This window comes from Esox lucius, chromosome 19 (genome assembly GCF_011004845.1).
Source record: "Esox lucius isolate fEsoLuc1 chromosome 19, fEsoLuc1.pri, whole genome shotgun sequence".
Classification (NCBI taxonomy): Eukaryota; Metazoa; Chordata; class Actinopteri; order Esociformes; family Esocidae; genus Esox; species Esox lucius.
Window position 1 is genome coordinate 9,817,388 of NC_047587.1, and position 20,267 is coordinate 9,837,654.

General features: G+C 40.1%; 1 protein-coding gene across 1 annotated transcript in view; it reads left to right on the forward strand.

The window, feature by feature from the left end:
• si:dkey-106n21.1 (solute carrier family 23 member 2) overlaps nt 1–19,168 on the forward strand; it is a 41,757-nt gene extending 22,589 nt beyond the window's left edge. The window contains 8 exon segments of the mRNA XM_034288206.1: nt 987–1,104; nt 3,385–3,541; nt 6,388–6,510; nt 6,513–6,640; nt 7,127–7,291; nt 15,376–15,484; nt 17,104–17,199; nt 17,410–19,168. Coding sequence (XP_034144097.1) covers nt 987–1,104; nt 3,385–3,541; nt 6,388–6,510; nt 6,513–6,640; nt 7,127–7,291; nt 15,376–15,484; nt 17,104–17,199; nt 17,410–17,594 — 1,081 coding nt within the window. The 3' untranslated portion in view covers nt 17,595–19,168.
• Nucleotides 19,169–20,267: the final 1,099 nt, after the last annotated feature.

A 20,267-nucleotide genomic window follows, 5' to 3' on the forward strand; every position in this document is an offset into this window, starting at 1 on the left:
AGATTCCCCGTGCCTTTAGAGCTCACACCCCCCCAAAACATCAGTGAGGCACCACCATGCTTCACAGGGTAGATGGTATACTGTTCACTGTAAGCCTTGTTGACCCCTCTCCAAACAGAACTTATGGTTGTGACCATAAAGCTCTATTTTGGTCTTGTCATTCCAAATACAGTGTGCCAGAAGTTGTGAGGCGTGTCAAGGTGTTGTCGGGCATTTTGTAACACCGGTGCAGTAAAGGCTTCTTTCTGGCAACTTAACCATGCAGCTCATTTATCGTCGTATTGTGCTCCTTGAAACAACCACACCGTCTTTTTCCAGAGCTGCCAGTATTTCTCCTGAGGTTGCCTGTGGGTTTTTCTTTGTATCCCGAACAATTCTTCTGGCAGTTTTGGCTGAAATCTTTCTTGGTCTATCTGACCGTGGCTTAGTATCAACAGATCCCTGAATTTTCCACTTCTTAATAAGTGATTGAACAGTACTGACTGGCATTTGCAAGGCTTTAGATATCTTTTTATATCTTTTCCATCTTTAAAAAGTTCCATTACCTTGTTACGCAGGTCTTTTGACAGTTCTTTTCTGCTCCCCATGGCTCAGTATTTAACCTGCTCAGTGCATCCACGTGAGATCTAACAAACTCATTGACTATTTATACACAGACACTAATTGCAATTTAAAAAGCCACAGGTGTGGGAAATTCACATTTAATTGCCATTTTCACCTGTGTGTGTCACCTTGTGTCTCTGTAACAAGGCCAAACATTCAAGGGTCTGTACACTTTTGATCAGGGCCATTTGAGTGATTTCTGTAATCATTATGATTAAAAAAGAAGCCAAACAACTATGTGATAATAAATGGCTTCATATGATAAAAGACATATTTTTTGCATGATCAGTCGTATTTCTGTCAGGGTATGCAAATTTATGAGCACAACTGTATAAATGAAAGGGTTCAGGGTCTGCATGTAATTGAGAGTATTTTCCCCACAGGACAGTGGGCCTCATCCTTCTATTCTCACAGTACCTGAGCAAAGTTCAAGTTCCTTTAATTACTTTCAAGGAAAAGAAGTGGAAGGTCTTCCAGTATCCTCTCTTCAAGCTGTTTTCAGTAAGTTACTATACCTGTTTCCAGTCCTGAATGCTGTTTGCTTCACATATGTCATATTATTATACAATTCACTTGAATTTTGCACACATTTAGCGACTGGCTAAGACCCTGCTAGTTCTTTGTGGCTCTTTACTGCCATTTGTGTAAAATAAGAGAATTCATCCCATCCATTGAGTTTAATGTTAACATGTGCACTATTTCTTCAAATTAACAAAATCCATTCAGGTGGAACGTTGTGGGTGTAGGGAATTGTTCATAAAAAACATTTTTATTTGGGGAGTTAGGTAAGATGTCACATTGGTGCAGTAGTGCACATTTGTGCAAAAGGAATACACCCAATTTCTTTGCACAGGAAACCATATTAGGCAACAATTAGGCAACTTTGTTTTTTATACTTTTGTGTGTGCGGCGCTTATCTCAGAGTTGCTTTTTGTGTGAACAGTGTGCGCCTGTCAGTGCGCTCCCTCCCTGGCCTTTCTAAACCGTCATGGCCTATCCACACTGCTACTGAGAGGGGGAACTTGCCAACAGTATTGTTTAGAGTAAACAACACCTTACACTGTTTGAGTGACATACAGATACTCCCAGACAGCTAAAATAATCCTATTTCTTTTTAATAACAGTGCTTTAGCACCGACTCGCCCCGGCCTAGAGCCGCCAGTGACCCTATTTACCTCATGTAGCCTGCTCTGTTTTAGACGAAGTCTTTGTGGAAAGCATGCAGTCCATGGGCGCAAAAGAGCATCTGCTGCTTATGAAAAGACTACAAACTAGAAAACCAAAATTGGAATATACGGATTTGGATCTACATAAGCTAGAATGATCAAACTGGCTTGCTTTCCACAATCAGTTTCTCCAACTCCCACAAATGTGGTTCCAGCCAGCAATGAGAACGAGGCATTTCTACATCACGGATTTCAATAACCTTTCGGGGAAGATTTTGCTAGATTTGCCAGTAATTGACTATACTTCATGTTGCAGTGAGCTGTCAATTTTATTTTTAGAATTTCTGTGTTTACAAAAAATTTGTTTCCCCTAAATTATTTTTAGTAAGTATAGTATAGTTACTCTTTAACGCCCCCCCCCCATGTATTTTTAAACAGTTAATCATGGTTTTCCATTTGCTCCTAAATATACTGTAAGAATTTTAATTCCTCTTAACTCTTGTTAACCCCGGGGGTAAAAAAGGAGTGGTTGAACAGCCGTTCTATGGTGAGTGATGTGGTCAAATCCGTTTTTACTTTCTTGAGCTATGGTTTAAAATACCAAGAGAATGAGTTATACTGCTTATTTAAATAAACAATATTTTAGCTCCTCTTATTCTGCAGAGATTCATTGATTGATCACAGTCTATCACAAAAAATGAACTGGTTTAGAACTGGGTTTAATAATTAGTCATAAGCATTTGCATACCACAATAAAGTACTCAATGCGCTTCTACGGAACTCTGATTTATTTTTTACATCACAGAAAGGTGGGAAGATCGGAATGTCCCCATTGCTGTGAGCTGTATTTGATTGCTCACCTATATTGCTGGCCTTTCACCAAGTATTGGTACAGGGACTGGAAAAATGTAGGACTACGCCCCTGTCTTTCAAGTCCTGCGTGACAACTGTAAAGACACAATAAAATAACTTCCTATCCTTCTTGGCAAATATTAAGACCACTACTGTCACATTAGTATCAATCATTTTTATTTTGCCTATTAAATTACCAAGGAAGTTGGTACAGATTCACACTATCAATTTGAAGGTCCTAAACAAATTATTTTTACAGCATAGTCAGGATGTTGAAAAGCAAGTCACAAAATATGTTCTTTCTCTCATACCCATTGATGTCTTCATGAATCATATTTTATGAACTAATTCCAATCTTATTACTAATCTCATTACTGTTGAGTCTCTTATTTGTAATCTGATTCCCGGATGTCAGTTCAAATAAAAAAAACGATTGACTAAATGTTGATGTACCAAAATTGCAGGGCCTATTAAATCATTTTTGTTTTTGAATGATTCCATAGAATGTGCGATTTGAATGATTCAAAGCACATCGAACAGTTTAAAAACTTGCTAATAGTCACTGAAAACAAGCTAGACAGTCTGAAAACAGAAAATACAAAAAAATAATGTACAGGTGAGTGCAGCCCTCCTAACTTAAAGAAAGAGTGCAGTATCACAGGGAAAGAATGCATTTGACACCATGGTTGTAAACAGTTTGTCTAAATGACGTGTCTGAATGGGAACTAAACAATATGTCTCCTTTGTGTTCACTCAATCACAGGCTTTGTTTGGGATGTGTGGTGCTTGGTTGATCTGCTTCTTGCTGACCATCTTCAAAGCCCTTCCCTCTCACCCGGACCAGTACGGCTACTCTGCCAGGACCGATATAAACCAGGACGCCATCACCAGTGCACCCTGGTTTCACATCCCATATCCAGGTGAGCAATATAATGGAGAGATGGGTGGAAGGTGGGGTGGCATTTTAGGTACTCCAAAAAGCTTGTTTCCAAAGGTTATCTGACAGGATCTAGAACACTGCTGCTTGCTTCATGCTGAAGATGGGCGGCAGGAAAGAGGAGAGCTTTGACTAGTCTAAGAGGAACGGCACTTCTGTTGTGATGGGACAGCAAGGAGACAGCAGGTGGGAGAGCTAATGACTCAGATAGTGGTGTAGGGTTTCAGCATAGCCTGGCCACGTGGAAGAACCACGGTCTTGAGGTGGATAGAAGCAGGGATTGGATGGCACAAGCAGGGAGCCCTACTGGCAGTTAGAATGCCGTAGTTCAGACATGAGATGACAAGTGCTTGGATTAGTACCAACACCTCTTCCTTTGTGTGGTAAGGTGATACTCTACTAAAGATGTAGAGCTCTCCAGGCCAAAAAAGTCTTATACTTACTGTATTATTTTGGAATAACCACTGTTGCACACTTAATAGAATTAGAATAGTATTTCAGTACTACATGGAATGTATATAAAATATTTGAAATACGTTAGCGGTATATTTTCAGTGCACTAAAATGCTATTTCCAATCACATTTTAATATAATTGTGACACTGCATTAATGCAAATAAAAACATAATGCAACGATTTGCAAATAATTTGTGCCTATATTGAATTGAATGCAAACAGTACAAAGACAACATAGCAAATGTTAAAACTGAGATATTTTGCTCTTTTGGGAAAAATACATGCCCATTTTGAGTTGGATGCCAGCAACACATTTAGAAAAAACAATACTCTGTAAGCGTTTTGGAACTGAGGAGACCAATTTAGCACCCAGACTCTTTCACTACGGAGCCAAACTGTTGTAATACGTGCAGAATGTGGTTTGGCATTGTCTTGATGAAGTAAGCAAGGACTTCCCTGAAAAAGATGTTGTCTGGATAGCAGCATATGTTGCTCCAAAACCTGTATGTATTGTTCAGCATTAATGGTGCCTTCATAGATGTGCAAGTCACCTATGCCATGTGTAGTAATGCACCCCCATACCATCATGAATGCCAGCTTTTGAACTGTGCGCTAATAGCAAGCCGGATGGTCCCTCTCTTCTTTAGCCTGGAGGACTTTTCCAATTCTTTTAATTATATTATGCTCTGTAGATGATGAGATCCCGATGCTCTTTGCAATTTTATGTTAAGAAATTGTATTCTTACATTGTTGCACTATTTGCCTGCGCAGTCTTTCACAGAGTGGTACTTCTGAATGACTAATCCTCTCTGGGATGCTCTTCTTATACCCAATCATATTACTGACCTGTTGCCAATATTTCAAGAAACTATAATATTTCTCATTTTCAGCATTTCATATGTTGTGCTATTTTCCATTACATTTTGGGTTTAAATGGTCTGCACGTCATTGCATTCTGTTCTTCTATACATTTTACGCAGCATTTCAACTTTTTTGCAAATGGGGTAAAGTCCCACATAGCTTTTTCCAAAATAATTCATATTAATTATACTGGTTATTTTGGTTTGGGATGTACCTGCGAGTGTGTGTCATCACACCTGAGAGAGATTTACTATGGAGTACTACTTTGCATACATACTACCTAAAATAGTCCATGATAGCTACTTAATAATTACCTGGAGATGATAAAATGTATAAATTGGAAACAATGGTGTCAGTGGATGAAGATGTATTATCTTGATTTCTCAGCAGTCAATCTTAGGTTTTTATTTTTATACATTTTTTATTATTGAGACCATAGATAATTTCTCCAGCTTTTCTGGTCTGAAACCCAACTATCATAAATGTATTATATTACGAATTGGAGCTCTGAAGTATGAACAGCTGTACTGACCATTCATCCCGATCAAACCGAGTGATGGCAGAGTTGATTGGACTGTGCTGTCAAATAAATCAAGCAAAATTGATCCCTGTTTAAAATGTCTTTCTGTTCTAAATAATGCAATAGAGTTCCCATTTCATCCAATTGAATGATACAAAAAATATACGTCTGAACTCAAATCCTTTTGGGAATGATTAATGATTTAGGCATCATGTTTATTTCTATGATTGTAAAATGTCACACAGGCAATTAACTAGTTTATATGGAATAGTATGCACTGTACAAAAGTATAAACACCAGTCTCCCCCCAATACAAAAATTATAAATTTAGACCATGCATGTACCAGTTTAAAAAGTTTGACAGCTAAACTCAAGTCAGTCAGAACACATCTTTGATGTACCAATACCATGGCATCGTATCTATGATCCAATATGATGTGATAGTACACACTTCAAAACATGGAAAATTCCATACTGTACTGACTCTGCCATTAAGGATCAGAATCATCTGATAATTTGTTCTGGTGCTGTCTATCTGTGGTTAAAGTCTGGTGTCAAGTAAGATTTGACATGTAGACTAATGTTGGGAAACCTGGGAAACCGTGTCAGGCACTAAGAAACCTTTTTGTAGGCAGTTTATGTGGCACTTTGAACCATTGGGGGAGGAGAGCAAGAGAGGGGGAGTATAAGAGGGAGGGTTGGTATGGTCTCAGGTGGGTTTTCATGGGGAGGGGAGGGACAATACTAGAGGAGATGGCGTCTGATGGAATTCATGTTACATTATGATCTCAAAATGCCATGTTATTTTGTTTAACAAAAAAAATTAAATTTATCATCCTCTATTTCCAGTAAGAATAACTTTATATAGATGACATATCACGTCACATTCAAATTCTAGGGTGAACTATTGTTTATACCTTTTCTCTTTTCATTAAGAATGCAGTATACAAGTGTGGTTGTGTGTGGATGTGCATCTGCTCTCTGTACCTTCAGGCCAATGGGGCATGCCCACAGTGAGTGTGTCTTCTGTGCTTGGCATGATGGCTGGGAGCCTCGCCTCCACGATGGAGTCCATTGGGGACTACTACGCCTGTGCCCGTCTATCTGGTGCCCCACCTCACCCACCCATGCCATCAACAGGGGTATTTCCGTGGAGGGAATTGGCTGCATTCTGGCAGCTCTGTGGGGCAGCGGGAATGGCACCACATCCTATAGCCAGAACATTGCAGCACTGGGCATCACTAAAAGTATGATTTCGACAGGCGGTTTGTCGCCATTTTTGGTATATGAAAGTGATGGTTTTGTTATTACTGAGTGTTTGTGTCATTGGCATGAGACCGATAAAACAAGCATGACTGGCTTTGCTGCTCTTACTTGTTGAGTCTTGCCCTGAGACTTTTTATTAGTCACAGTAGTAGCTTTTTGCCAAATGTCAAAATCCCCAAACTGGCCTTTCAAGAAGGTAATCTTTTTAGCTTCTTCACTCATCACAACAATACTGAGAGTACAGAGTGTTTGAAATCTCAGCAAATATGTAGTTGCTAGAAGACCAGAGAACACTTTGCAATGGTCGAATTCCTGATTGTTCTGAGTTGCATTCCCATGACGTCCAGCACCCAAATAAGACTACCGCCTTGTCAACTTGCCATGGTCATGCTGACTGATAGCAACCAAACCCCAGGGATAAATTATTTGTAATTCTGTGTCTCCTTCGTTGTGCCCACCATGCCAGGTTGGCAGCAGGCTGGTCCTACAGACGGCTGGTCTCCTGATGATGCTCCTGGGACTCTTTGGAAAGTTTGGGGCAGTTTTCATCACCATTCCAGACCCAGTCATCGGAGGCATGTTTCTCGTCATGTTTGGAATGATCGCAGCTGTGGGAATCTCTAACCTTCAGGTTTTGGTTTTTTTATGACTAAGAAATTGGGTTCACTGAAGCTTTGCCAAAATCATTAAAACATTTAAATTATATGTATTTGTGAAGCACCATCAAGGATAAAATATATATATATATACAGTTGTGCTCAAAAGTTTGCATACCCTTGAAGAATTGGTAATATATGTACCATTTGTAAAGAAAACAAGAGTGAGCAGGCAAAACAAATGCCTTTTATTTCTTATGGGATTCACATTCAACTGTAGGTCATAACAGAATGACACAATCATAAAAAATTAACTGACCCCTGTTCAAAAGTCTGAATACCCTTAGTTCTTAATACTGTGTATTGCCCACTTTAGCATCAATGACAGCATGCAGTCTTTTGTAATAGGTGGTCGTCTTGCATGAACCGCACGTTTGAGATCCCCCCAGAGTGGCTAGATGATATTAAGGTCAGGAGACGGTGATGTCCTCTCCAGAACCTTCACCTTTTTCTGCTGTAACCACTTGGCCTTGTGCTTAGGGTCATTGTGGTGCTGGAAAGTCCAAAAGCGTCCCATGCACAGCTTTCATGCAGAAGAATGCAAATTGTCTGCCAGTATTTTCTGAAAACATGCTGCATTCACCTTGCCATCAATTTTCATCAAGATTCCCTGTGCCTTTAGAGCTCACACATCCCCAAAACATCAGTGAGACACCACCATGCTTCACAGTGGGGATGGTATTCTGTTCACTATAGGCCTTGTTGACCCCTCTCCAAACGTAGCACTTATGGTTGTGACCATTAAGCTTTCTTTTGGTCTCTTCACTCCAAATTACAGTGTGCCAGAAGCTTTGAGGGGTGTCAAGGTGTTGTCGGGCATATTGTAACCAGGCTTTTTTGTGGCATTGGCGCAGTAAAGGCTTCTTTCTGCCAACTCGACCATGCAGCTCATTTTTGTTCAAGTATCGTCGTATTGTGCTCCTTGAAACAACCACACTTTCTTTTTCCAGAGCAGCCTGTATGTCTCCTGAGGTTCCCTGTGGGTTTTTCTTTGTATCCCGAACAATTCTTCTGGCAGTTGCTGGATTGGTGAGAGATATACCAGAAGGAAGATCTATGGCTGCCAAAGACAGGAGACAAAAGGAAGAGGTGCAAACTCTGAATTATGTGGCATAAATGCAGTGCACCAATCAGTTTTGACTGGGAACTGAGCAGATGTTATTTTGTGCCACTTTTGAAAACAAATATCCTTGTTGAACTCTGACACCAAGTAGTCTGTGGTAAATAGCACAATATGTTTCATCAGAGTATTTGTTGTAGTCAAAAATAATCCATACATTATGCTTTTTAATCCATACATTATACTCAAGAAATGGTTGTATGAGGTCAGGTCAATGAGGCCTACAGGCCATACATAGCAAAAGCTCAAACTTTTAATGGCCACAAGAACTTAAGTTGATAAACAAAAAAGATCTAACACAACATTAGGTTTTAAAATATGGATTATTATGGATAAGCTATAATGGGGTGGTCATTTTGGACCAGGAACAGGAACATGTATTAACATGAAACAAACACAACAGTATGGTTAAATGAGCTGTAATTTATTAGTCAAGATTACGGAGAGGCCCCCAAGTAACTTATTGCCATAATAGATTCGGATTGTTGGACGAATTGGTTGTTTGGTACAGCATCGGGAACAATAGGATCATTTTGCTGTACAACACACCCAGTCTTGCTCTTGACACATAGCTGAGTAAAGTTTCATTACCAAAAAACAGCTGTAAACTTTTTTTAATATTACGAACAGTATGTGCTTTAATATTTGTTTCTAGACACAATAACAGTAATGGCCAATTTTACTATAATTTAATTTTTTCCCCCAACAATTATGTTGGTCTATATAGGTCCTAAAACTTCAAATGAAATACTTAAATGATCTATGGTATTTACATCTTAAAATAATTCCATATGTTAGCATTGTAAAATATTGCTAAGTATGAGCAAAGAACGGCTATAAACTATTAACAGGACTATAAACATCAGAGCAGTGTTGAATTTCAAATATTGCTTCAGAAGCTGTTGTGTTGGAGCAGTTTGTTCTGCATTGCTTTCTAGAGAGTGGGACAAGGTTGGCAAAGCAGATGTTGTGTCTTGCTTGGCTTTAATACAGACCTGTGTATTGAACACTGTACTCTGGAAATCTAGCCAAGTGGGAGCAAAAAGAGAATGGGTCCTAGCACCAACCCATGTGGGTGACGACTGGTTATTTTAGAAATCTTGAACGAGCAGGTAGCCTGGTGGTTGGAGTGTTGGGCCAGTGACAGGTTGTTAGCTCGTATCCCATAGCTAACAAAGTAAAACGTGGGGGGAAGTAGGAGCGAAACACATGCAAATGCTAGTCAAGCATTTTACTCAGCTTTTCTGTAGCATTTCTTTAGTTTATTCACTCGTTTTTATTTCCCAGCATTCAAAAATACTAAAAGTTTTGATTGCGCCTGATTCTCTGTGAACCAGTGGAACCATAATTCGTGTATGCTTGTTGTGTTCCCCTGCTTCTGCCAGATTTGCCTTGTTAGCAGCTCACCGTTCAACTGTACAAACTCCACCCATGGCACATGCCAAGACATGAAACAATCTACCAAAGCCGAGAACAATGCTGGTGGCAAGTGATGGCTTGCAGTTAGTTGAACCAAATAATGCAGGACATAAGGGAGTTTTTCGAAGGTTATGCCTGCCCGGTCTAATAATGAACCCCAGACTTTCTGAGAATAACCATCTCCGCATGTGGCCCCCACATCCTCCACTGAGTTAAATGCTTACTTCCCAGTTGCCTCACAACACCACCACAACAATATAAATTACAGAATGAATAAGTAATATAAGGACAGAATACTAAAGAACATACAAATGCAAATAAAGACACTTGTTTCAGGTGGGAATGGTTACATTGGGCAGTAGTAAAGCAAACGTCTGAGTATAAATGAGTAGTCTAGGCTGTTGGTTTTGGGTCTCACGATCCACTACAGAACCTGTTCATCTGATGGTACAGTAATGTACAAACAACACACGTCTGGGGTGTGTCGTCCTTGATAATTCTGATGTCATGCGTGGGTGGGAATTCAGACCCAGTTCTGTAGGGGCTAGTGACTCGGTCCGTCCTAACGACCTGCTGTTGGTTCCAGTGGTTGTGTGCAGATCAGCGCCCACTGTAATGGTCTGCAAGGCATGGAAGCATAGCAGCGTGGGAGGGTCACATGCGGTTTGAGTTTGGGAGAGGATAGCGAGAGCAACTACGAGTGTGTTTAGAATTCAATAAGTGTGCTAAATCTAAGGATCAGCACATCATGCGTGCGCAGCTGCACTTTGATAACCTCCTGCCCTGGAATGTTTATAAAGTCACTGACTATGTTGTTTACCTGGTAACTAACATGGCGCTCACAATGAGCAAGTGCTGTTGCTGGTGGTAGTGGAATTGTTTGAGGTGTCAGTGTGAGATTTTTGCAGTTGCTTCCCAATGATAATACATTTTTTCTGATTCTGTTTATACGTTGTAGCAGGACCAACATGTACAGGTGCTGGTCATAAAATTTGAATATCATCAAAAAGTTGATTTATTTCAGTAATTCCATTCAAAAAGTGAAACTTGTATATTATATTCATTCATTACACACAGACGGATATATTTCAAATGTTTATTTATTTTAATTGTGATGATTATAACTGACAACTAATGAAAATCCCAAATTATCTCAGAAAATTAGAATATTACTTAAGTCCAATACAAAAAAAATATTTTTAGAAATGTTGGCCAACTGAAAAGCATGAACATGAAAAGTATGAGCATTTACAGCACCCAATACTTAGTTGGGGCTCCTTTTGCCTGAATTACTGCAGCAATGCGGCGTGGCATGGAGTCGATCAGTCTGTGGCACTGCTCAGGTGTTATGAGAGCCCAGGTTGCTCTGATAGTGGCCTTCAGCTCTTCTGCTTTGTTGGGTTAGGCATATCGCATCTTCCTCTTCACAATACCCCATAGATTTTCTATAGGGTTAAGGTCAGGCAAATTTGCTGGCCAATTAAGAACAGGGACACCATGGTCCTTAAACCAGTTACTGGTAGCTTTGGCACTGTGTGCAGGTGCCAAATCCTGTTGGAAAATGAATTCTGCATCTCCATAAAGTTGGTCAGCAGCAGGAAGCAAGAAGTGCTCTAAAACTTCCTGGTAGACGGCTGCGTTGACCTTGGACTTCAGAAAACACAGTGGACCAACACCAGCAGATGACATGGCACCCCAAACCATCACTGACTGTGGAAACCTTACACTGGACTTCAAGCAACGTGGATTCTGTGCCTCTCCTCTCTTCCTCCAGACTCTGGGACCTTGATTTCCAAAGGAAATGCAACATTTACTTTCATCAGAGAACATAACTCAGCAGCAGTCCAGTCCTTTTTGTCTTTAGCCCAGGCGAGACGCTTCTGACACTGTGTTTTGTTCAAGAGTGGCTTGACACAAGGAATCTCACAGCTGAAACCCATGTCTTGCATACGTCTGTGCGTGGTGGTTCTTGAAGCACTGACTCCAGCTGCAGTCCACTCTTTGTGAATCTCCCCCACATTTTTGAATGGGTTTTGTTTCATAATCCTCTCCAGGGTGCGGTTATCCCTATTGCTTGTACACTTTTTTCTGCCACATCTTTTCCTCCCCTTCGCCTCTCTATTAATGTGCTTGGACACAGAGCTCTGTGAACAGCCAGCCTCTTTAACTATGACCTTTTGTGTCTTGCCCTCCTTGTGCAAGGTGTCAATGGTGCTCTTTTGGACAGCTGTCAAGTCTGCAGTCTTTCCCATGATTGTGTAGCCTACAGAACTAGACTGAGAGACCATTTAAAGGCCTTTGCAGGTGTTTTGGATTAATTAGCTGATTAGAGTGTGGCACCAGGTGTCTTCAACATTGAACCTTTTCACAATATTCAAATTTTCTGAGATACTGAATTTGGGGTTTTCATTAGTTGTCAGTTATAATTATCAAAATTAAAAGAAATAAACACTTGAATTATATGAGTCTGTGTGGAATCAATGTATACATTGTACAAGTTTAACTTTTTGAATGGAATTACTGAAATAATCAACTTTTTGATGATATTGAAATTTTATGATCAGCACCTGTATATATCACCACTCATTCCATCCAAAATACACATTGCTTGTTATTTATCACCTCTTCTGATTCAGCGGTTGCTGTATTCACACAGTCAAACCGAGAAAAGGTTGATAGCTCGTCTAAATAAGAATGAAAATGTGAATGCGGTTTCTACATTTCAACCCAATCAGATTGTTTGGTGATGTAGCATGTTCTTATTTTAAATGATTGGTACTCTAACTGCAGGTGTATCGTTCATAAAATGCTAAACTATTCAGTGTCTCAAAGGGAACAGATTCAAAAATCATGACTTTGTATGCAGTGCATGGACGCATTGTATTGACGAGCAGGAGCAGTGTTTCAAGTCAAAACTGATTGACAGGAATGGACACATACTTAAGAAAACTGTTGCTCAATGTCTCAAAAGTACAACCTCCAAAATTACCACGTATGATGAGAAAATATCACAGATATATGGTGAAACCTTTGTGAAGTTCAGACATTGGGAGTGGCTCTATTCGATTTTGTGCAGTAACAGCTTTTCCTGGGTGGCAGGATTTATTTTTCTGTAATCTTTGGACTGGTAAATGAGTCATGTTCCTGTCAGAATTATGTTCGCTTGTGGTCTGCATGGTGTTTTCTTCATTTGTGTATCAGCATCTTGTTTCAAATGGTAAATCTTGCCTGGTTCTAGTGGACAATGGAATAGAACCCTTTGGGAACTGTGTTGTCAATGATGAAGTTGTGCCATGCGAGGGGTTCTTCGTGGTGCCTCCCATTTGATGGGAGGGCTTGACATAGAGTCAGCAGGGTTTCCTCTTCAAACATTGTCTTGTCATTAAGCTTTAGGGTTGCAGTCTCAAATACTGGTCTTTGGGTTTTCTGAACATGAACTGTAGTGGTTTATTGTCTGTAATGATCATAAAGAGATTCACATTTCAAATAAAAAAATTCACATGCCCAGATTATCACCACAGGTTCTCTCATAGACGTCTTTGTCACTTGTAGGGCTGTGCTGACCAAGTATGGCATTCACGTCAACTGGATTTGCATTAGCTAACAGCACTGACTTCTTAGTTGGATCGAAGTATGCCATAGTTGTGTGTCACATCAGTTGTGTTCGTAATTTTTCCATTGCATACTTGTGCTGTGGTCCCCATTACCAGGTCTGACCTTTTTTGGTGAGCACACAAAGAGGCTGTGTGATAGTTGCAGAGTCTGGTATGAAGCATGAGCAGCATTGTATCTTACGCCGCAGTAGCCTGCAACCTTCCCAAACGCTGTGAGGGAGAGTCTGTGTGCTTGGGATTTTCTTCGGATCAGACAAAATGCCTTTCTCTTAGAAAACATATTCGCAGAACTAAATCAATGATTTGCTGCAGTATGATACAAGTTTTCTTTGTTGTGAGACTTTTCTCTCTCAATCTTGGAAATACACTTTTCTCTTAAGATCTCCTTGTAGACTAATTTGATAACACTACCATTTCACATTGGGAATGCCTTCTACCACCAGTTGTATTGTGTTCTGTATTATGTTCAGTGTTGATTTTGACTGATATCTTTTGATTTAGTCTTATTCTTACTCACTTGACAATTTTTTGACATTTTTGTTATTTTTAGCCTTCTTGGTTGTAGTTTACTTTTATTTTACAAATATTCAAGTCAGTTGAGCCCTAATTCGAGTCGTTTTATTTTGCATCCTACATCTCATCCTACTTCTTCACAAGCCAGGTTACCCAGCTTCATATTTAAAATTATTTCTCTAAGCTAATTACAACTGGGAATTGGCATAAGCCAACAGGCTATGTAGGTATGCTATTACCTACATGTGTTGGTTGCAACTCAAATAAATAGGTTACTCGGTCAACACATAATAAAACCACATGCCTTCATGATTTCTAAGTCTACATGAAACCAAACATCATCTTGTGATGCTCAGTGTAGTCTCATGTTTATGTGACTTTGTCATCCGTGAGCTCCTGGAAAGTCTGTGGCGCTACTTGGTGCCATCGGATGCACCGATACATAACGTCCCAGAGGTTCTCAGTTGGATTCCGGTCTGGGGAACGTGAGGGCCAGTCAATGGCATCAATGCCTTCGTCATCCAGGAACTGCCTACACACTCTGGCCACATGAGGCTGGGCATTGTCCTGCACCAGGAGGAACCCAGGGCCCACTGCACCATCATAAGTTCTGATGATGGGTCTGAGGATTTCATCCTGGTACCTAACAGCAGTCAGGGTACCCTAGGCTAGCACATGGAGGTATGTGTGATACAGCAAACCCTCTTGCAACAAAACCTATTGATGTGCCATCCTGGAGGAGCTGGACTTCTCGTGCAACCTAAATGGGTTGCAGGTACCGCCTCATGCTACCAGTAGTGATAGGGACACTAGCAAAACTAGAGGAGAATCAGTCAAGAAGGATAAGGAGAGAGCAATTGTTTTTAGCAATTTACTTAGTGTTATACTGTGATGATTGCATGTTCCCTTAATTTTTTTGGCAGTGTATTTAGAAAGTCATCTCTAATGTGTATATTTTTTCCCCCACCAAAACAAGGAATTGATCAAGCAAGTGATGTTAAAAATCTACCATGTGACACTTGTCTTTTCGCATCTATGCAATGTATTGATTGAAATGTCACAAATATGACAATATTTCATCATTATTGCAAATTATTCATCAAAACATGTTCTATTTGACTGAAATGTATTGACAAAAATGCAATTTTCTGTAAGTATCTTTCATACTGAAATACATTTGACACATTTCTTTTTTATGTGGGTTGGTTACACCTTGACTAAAGAGCCGTGACCCACTACAGTAAAGAGTGGTAAAATGGTGAGGAAGCCTGACCAAGATGGAGACTGATGTAAAATCAGACATGCTTGGTCAGATCATAATGGTACAAGATAATGGTACAATATCTGAAAGCTTAAATAGACAAAATCCTAATTGCTCATTTGCTCCCCACAGTACATTGACCTGAACTCTTCCAGAAACTTACTCATCCTGGGCTTATCAACCTTCAGCGGCCTGGTGCTGCCCACCTGGTTCCAAGCAAACCCAGGCATCATTAACACAGGTACTTAAGTCGTATGTAGCATATGGGTTAAGAACGCTATGATAGACACACTGAAATAACGTTTATAGGACTGTGTTGTGGTATTAAAAGTTAAGTAATAGAATATGTTCTATTTCCAAGAAATATGTTCATGTTAAAAATGCCACTGGCTAAGACCTATAGTTTCTATAAGTAGCCTAACAAACAGACTTAGTCTGCATCCCAAATGGGATAATGCCTTATTGATTAATTAATGACTTCATCCTATTTTCTACTCAATGCCATTGCTTCAATTTGGTTAATGCGCCCCTTTCATGAAGTGTGGAAAAAAAGCAATGCATTTGATTTAAAGTGCTCCTTCTTCTATGAACTGTAGCCCACTCACATAGTCATGGATTGAGTGACACCGGAAACCAGGCTAATCCCTATGGAACACTTTTTGGGGGGTGAAGCCTTGTCTGGTTTATGAGGTCAGGACTGCTTACATTCCAATCCTCTTGGCTAGTCTTGATGTCCCTAAGTGCCAATAATCTATCGGCAGACTCAGTTTCCTCAATTGGCAGATGGCTACGACGGCTGACCGGAATGAACGTAGCGGTGCTAGCCTACCGTGCTAGCTATCTTTTCCCCAGCCTATGGTGTCCTCACAATGCTTAATTAGTGCTGTTATCATGACGGATCCTGTTAAAAGCACAAAGTACAACCCCTGGTAATTACCAGAGTTAAATCAGGACATGAACTATTGACCGACGACTCACCGTCTGCTCAGTGTTATTGTTTAGGTCGAGTATGTTGTGCTCATATCACACAAGGTAACCAGTGCCTATGTACATTTTTACATTTCTCATTTTTACATTTAATGTAATTAAACAGAATTGTATTATCGCGGCTGGGGATTAATTTAGAAGGTGATATAGGAGCCACAATGTAAAAGTGTATGTCCTTCATGCTAGTCATTATGCTGTATTTCCAAGATTCAAAGGGCGGGCCTCTCATGCAAAAACCAGTAAAGATGTGGGTATCCTTCGTTCTGGTTGCTAAATACATTTAGAATGTGTGAAAATCAACGTGTTTGCTTTCAATATGTGGCTTTACAGGGATGGAGAAAATGTTTCTGTCAATGCTGAAGTTTACGGATCACGACATAAGTGCTGAGACCTAAGAATACAGAAACAACCCAATTTGCCAAAACATGTCTGTGAGATGCGAGGATAGCGAGTGCGCAAAAGGAAAGGCAAAAATGGAAAGAACAAAATGAGGAATAAAATAACTTTTAATAGAGCGCGAGAACATACCGAACCACCCGTTCCAACTAAAATGACACAATAACCTGTGAGGTGCTTGTGAAAACAAGGAACTTAAATAGGCATCATAATTAATAACGAGGTGCAGTTGAGTCAGCGGGGTGCGCTGCTGCCGTCATCTCCTGGCGGCTGTTAGCATGCCGGCGAGAGCATGCGGCGTCACGCGGAGCAACCGTCACTATCGTAATTCATGTACACAACGTGGCAGTTGGCAAGCATGATCAAAACGACCAAGCAGAAAAAGCCACCATAACTGGGGTTGGTTAAGGATAGCTGAAACCTTGTTTCTTGTCATTTTATTCACATTGTAGATGAACTGTGTTTTTCTATTCACAGGAGTTAAAGAACTGGACCAAGTTATTGTGGTCCTCTTGACCACGCACATGTTCATTGGAGGGTTCTTTGGATTTGTGTTGGACAACACCATTCCAGGTGAGTCATACCTACAAGAATGTAGTCACAGCTTTAACACATTTAAAGTGACTTGTCCTGGTTAGAATCAGCAGGGGAAAAAAGGAAAACCTGACAATCTTTGGGAAAGTTCTAAGAATTCTCCATATTCAATACGCAACTTGAAACCCAGATCCAAGATTTCACAGTGAGATTATGAGGAGTTTTAAATTTCACTTTACAATTTTACAGGTACAGAAACAGAAAGGGGCATCTATAGCTGGCGTAAGAAAGTGACGGAGGAGAGCAGCAGTATTTTGAAGACGGACCAGTCCTGTTATGATATACCTTTCTGTATCAACTGTCTACAGAATTTCAAATTCTTCAAATACCTGCCCTTTCTTCCGTCTTACAAGGCTCCAGATCTTAGAACCTAAGAACGGCTTAGGTTCACAAGTTCACGTGTTGGACAAGATGTCAGTTAATGGGGGTTTTGGAGAAATGTAATACTAATTTGTGATTATCACACTGCTAACACCGGTAGCATTCAATGTAATGCCAGTGGAGTCATAACAGAAATGTGAGTACAGTCTTGGAACTGTCCCCTCTGGTGGAGTTCATTACCTTCATTACATTGCACATTACATTCTAGTGCACTGGATGTGATATATCACATTTGCTTGGTTTACAGAAGTGATATCACATTTGCTTGGTTTACATAATACATTATATGAAGTGATGTATTGGACCAACATACACTTTCGTAATTTGCCAGCGTGGGTATTTCTGACTAGTTTTGCCGCAATTTATCAAGATTGCTGGAAAAGAGCTTTTCCTCTGAACCAGTGTTTAAAGACACACTCCAGCTAGTTGAAAAACAATACATTATGTATAAATCCAATAATGAATGTTTAACACACTTGCAAATATTGTATTCTAGACAAAACTTCACATTTTAAAGAGTAGGGCATTCAAGCTGTTGGTCTGATGGTACAATCTGCTTGTATCAAAAATAGATAAATAGAGAAGACACAACCACCCTCTTTCTGTCATGTCATCAAGATGTCTGCATCACCATATAGTGATATATACCTTGGTTAAGTAAATCAAGTGATAAAAAAGGTGAAAGGGGGTTTGGAATTTAAACCTTGTCCTAAAGAAACGAAGGGGTGTAGGCTCCATTTTAGTTTTTGCCTTAACACTATGAATCTAATTCAAATCACCAAAGATGAATGATGATTATTTTAATGGATACTCCATCTGAGCTTGATGATCACGTGTGTGTTTTGAGAATTGTGGTGATGGGCATGTTAAAGGGAGAATTCACAATAACTAATTAATGTACCGATTACTAATGTTAGCCATGATGTCATTAATACACAAGGTCTCGTCAACACAATCTAGGATGAGTGAATTAGAATTTCGTGGTAGAATTACTTCCTCTGTATTGGCCTATTCATAAAATACGTTTCAGGATTCATAGCAAATGTAGTTACCGCCTCCCCAATAAAATGGCAATTGAAAACAACAACAATAGTTTTTACAAGACGAAAAGTACACTTTTGAACAATAGACACATGTCAAAACACTGCTTTCGGCAAGCTAATTCTATAAACATAATATCCAGCTGCCACTGTCTTTCAAATTCGTTGTACGGTAGCCTGCTCCGGTTCAAACGTGTGGTTCAACATCACAATGCAAGATCACTTTCAAAAAGGATAAGTCATTGGGCTGCTTACTGTAAAGTTAGCTAGCAGCATCCAGTCTACTGTGGATTCAAAGAAACCGCTGAATGGAGAGGAAGGGGAGGGACTGTGGCAGAGCAGGAAGTTATGGCTTTAAAGTTGTAGTCTGTAAGAGAGAAGAAAAATGTTGCTTGGACATTTATCAACGCATCTGCTGATTGTAACATTGCAGATAGACATCCGATGGCTCTATCGATCAAGGACTACATATAAAATTGACATGTAGCGCAATCGGCACTACAACGTCGCGTCTCAGTGAAATGAAACAAAACATGGCTACATTTTTTTTTCAGATCTTTTCAATAAACATGTTGCTAAAATAATAAGTGCTTCTTGGTGCACAAAAGATGGACCACGCTCCTCCTTGCCAATTATGTGTGAAACACACCTCACTGCCCTAGAAATCTCTCAGACATGATACGCCCCAGCTAAGGTCCCCCCAGGGTGAAGTGTCCCTTTAAGAAGCAAACAGACACTCCCCTATGCAGTGTGCATCAATGTGGGTGTGGACATTCACCTGCCAAATTGGTGACTCTTGATGATAATTAAATCTTGATCATGCATACTACACCTGTCTTCAGGTAATACATAGGCTGACTGTTTTTTCCTTTGTGCTAAACACCAACCAGCAAAAGTTAGTAATTAGGCCATCCATAACATCACAAAATGGCCCTACATGTGTCTACATGTAGTATATTAAGTTTGTCTTAATGTCTAACCTCTAATGACTGACGTATCACATTAGTTATCATAATTTACTGGTATTAATAAAGTTTTTACATTGTCCTTAATTCTTGTTTTTTTAATGTTTTAATTAGTGGAGTTAAGCCATCAGAAATCAAAGAATCTATGCAACACATTTGTTATGGAGAGGAGAAAGGAGAAAGAGTGGAGAAGGAGTGGGGCTGTTCATCATGGCTGTCATGAGTTTCTGAATTCCCTTCCTTGAATCCAACTATTCCATCTGGGGTTAGGGGCGCTGATAGCCATGAGGTCTCAGGGGCCTCCGGAGGAGGTCAGGGAGTAGGAAGAGGAAGGATAAGAGTGAGCCGAAGGTGTGTGTGTGTGTGTGTGTGTTTTGTGTGGCCAGCTGTTAGCTTTTCTTGTGTTTTTCTTCTTTGAGCAGCATTCAATGTGAACATCAGAAACTTTTTTTTCCCCCAAAGCTGGTTATAAACAGTTGTGCTGTTATTATATGAAAGTTGAATGTTTACTCCAGTCAGGCATGAGTGGTTGCAAAATTAAATTCAGCGCTTGATGGAAGTCATGCCTCTGGGGAATCAGGCTGTCTTCAGGGTGGTCCAGGGAGCCTCGTCACTCGTCCTCCCATAGCTGCCTAGATCCACTACCCGGCAGGGCTAGCTG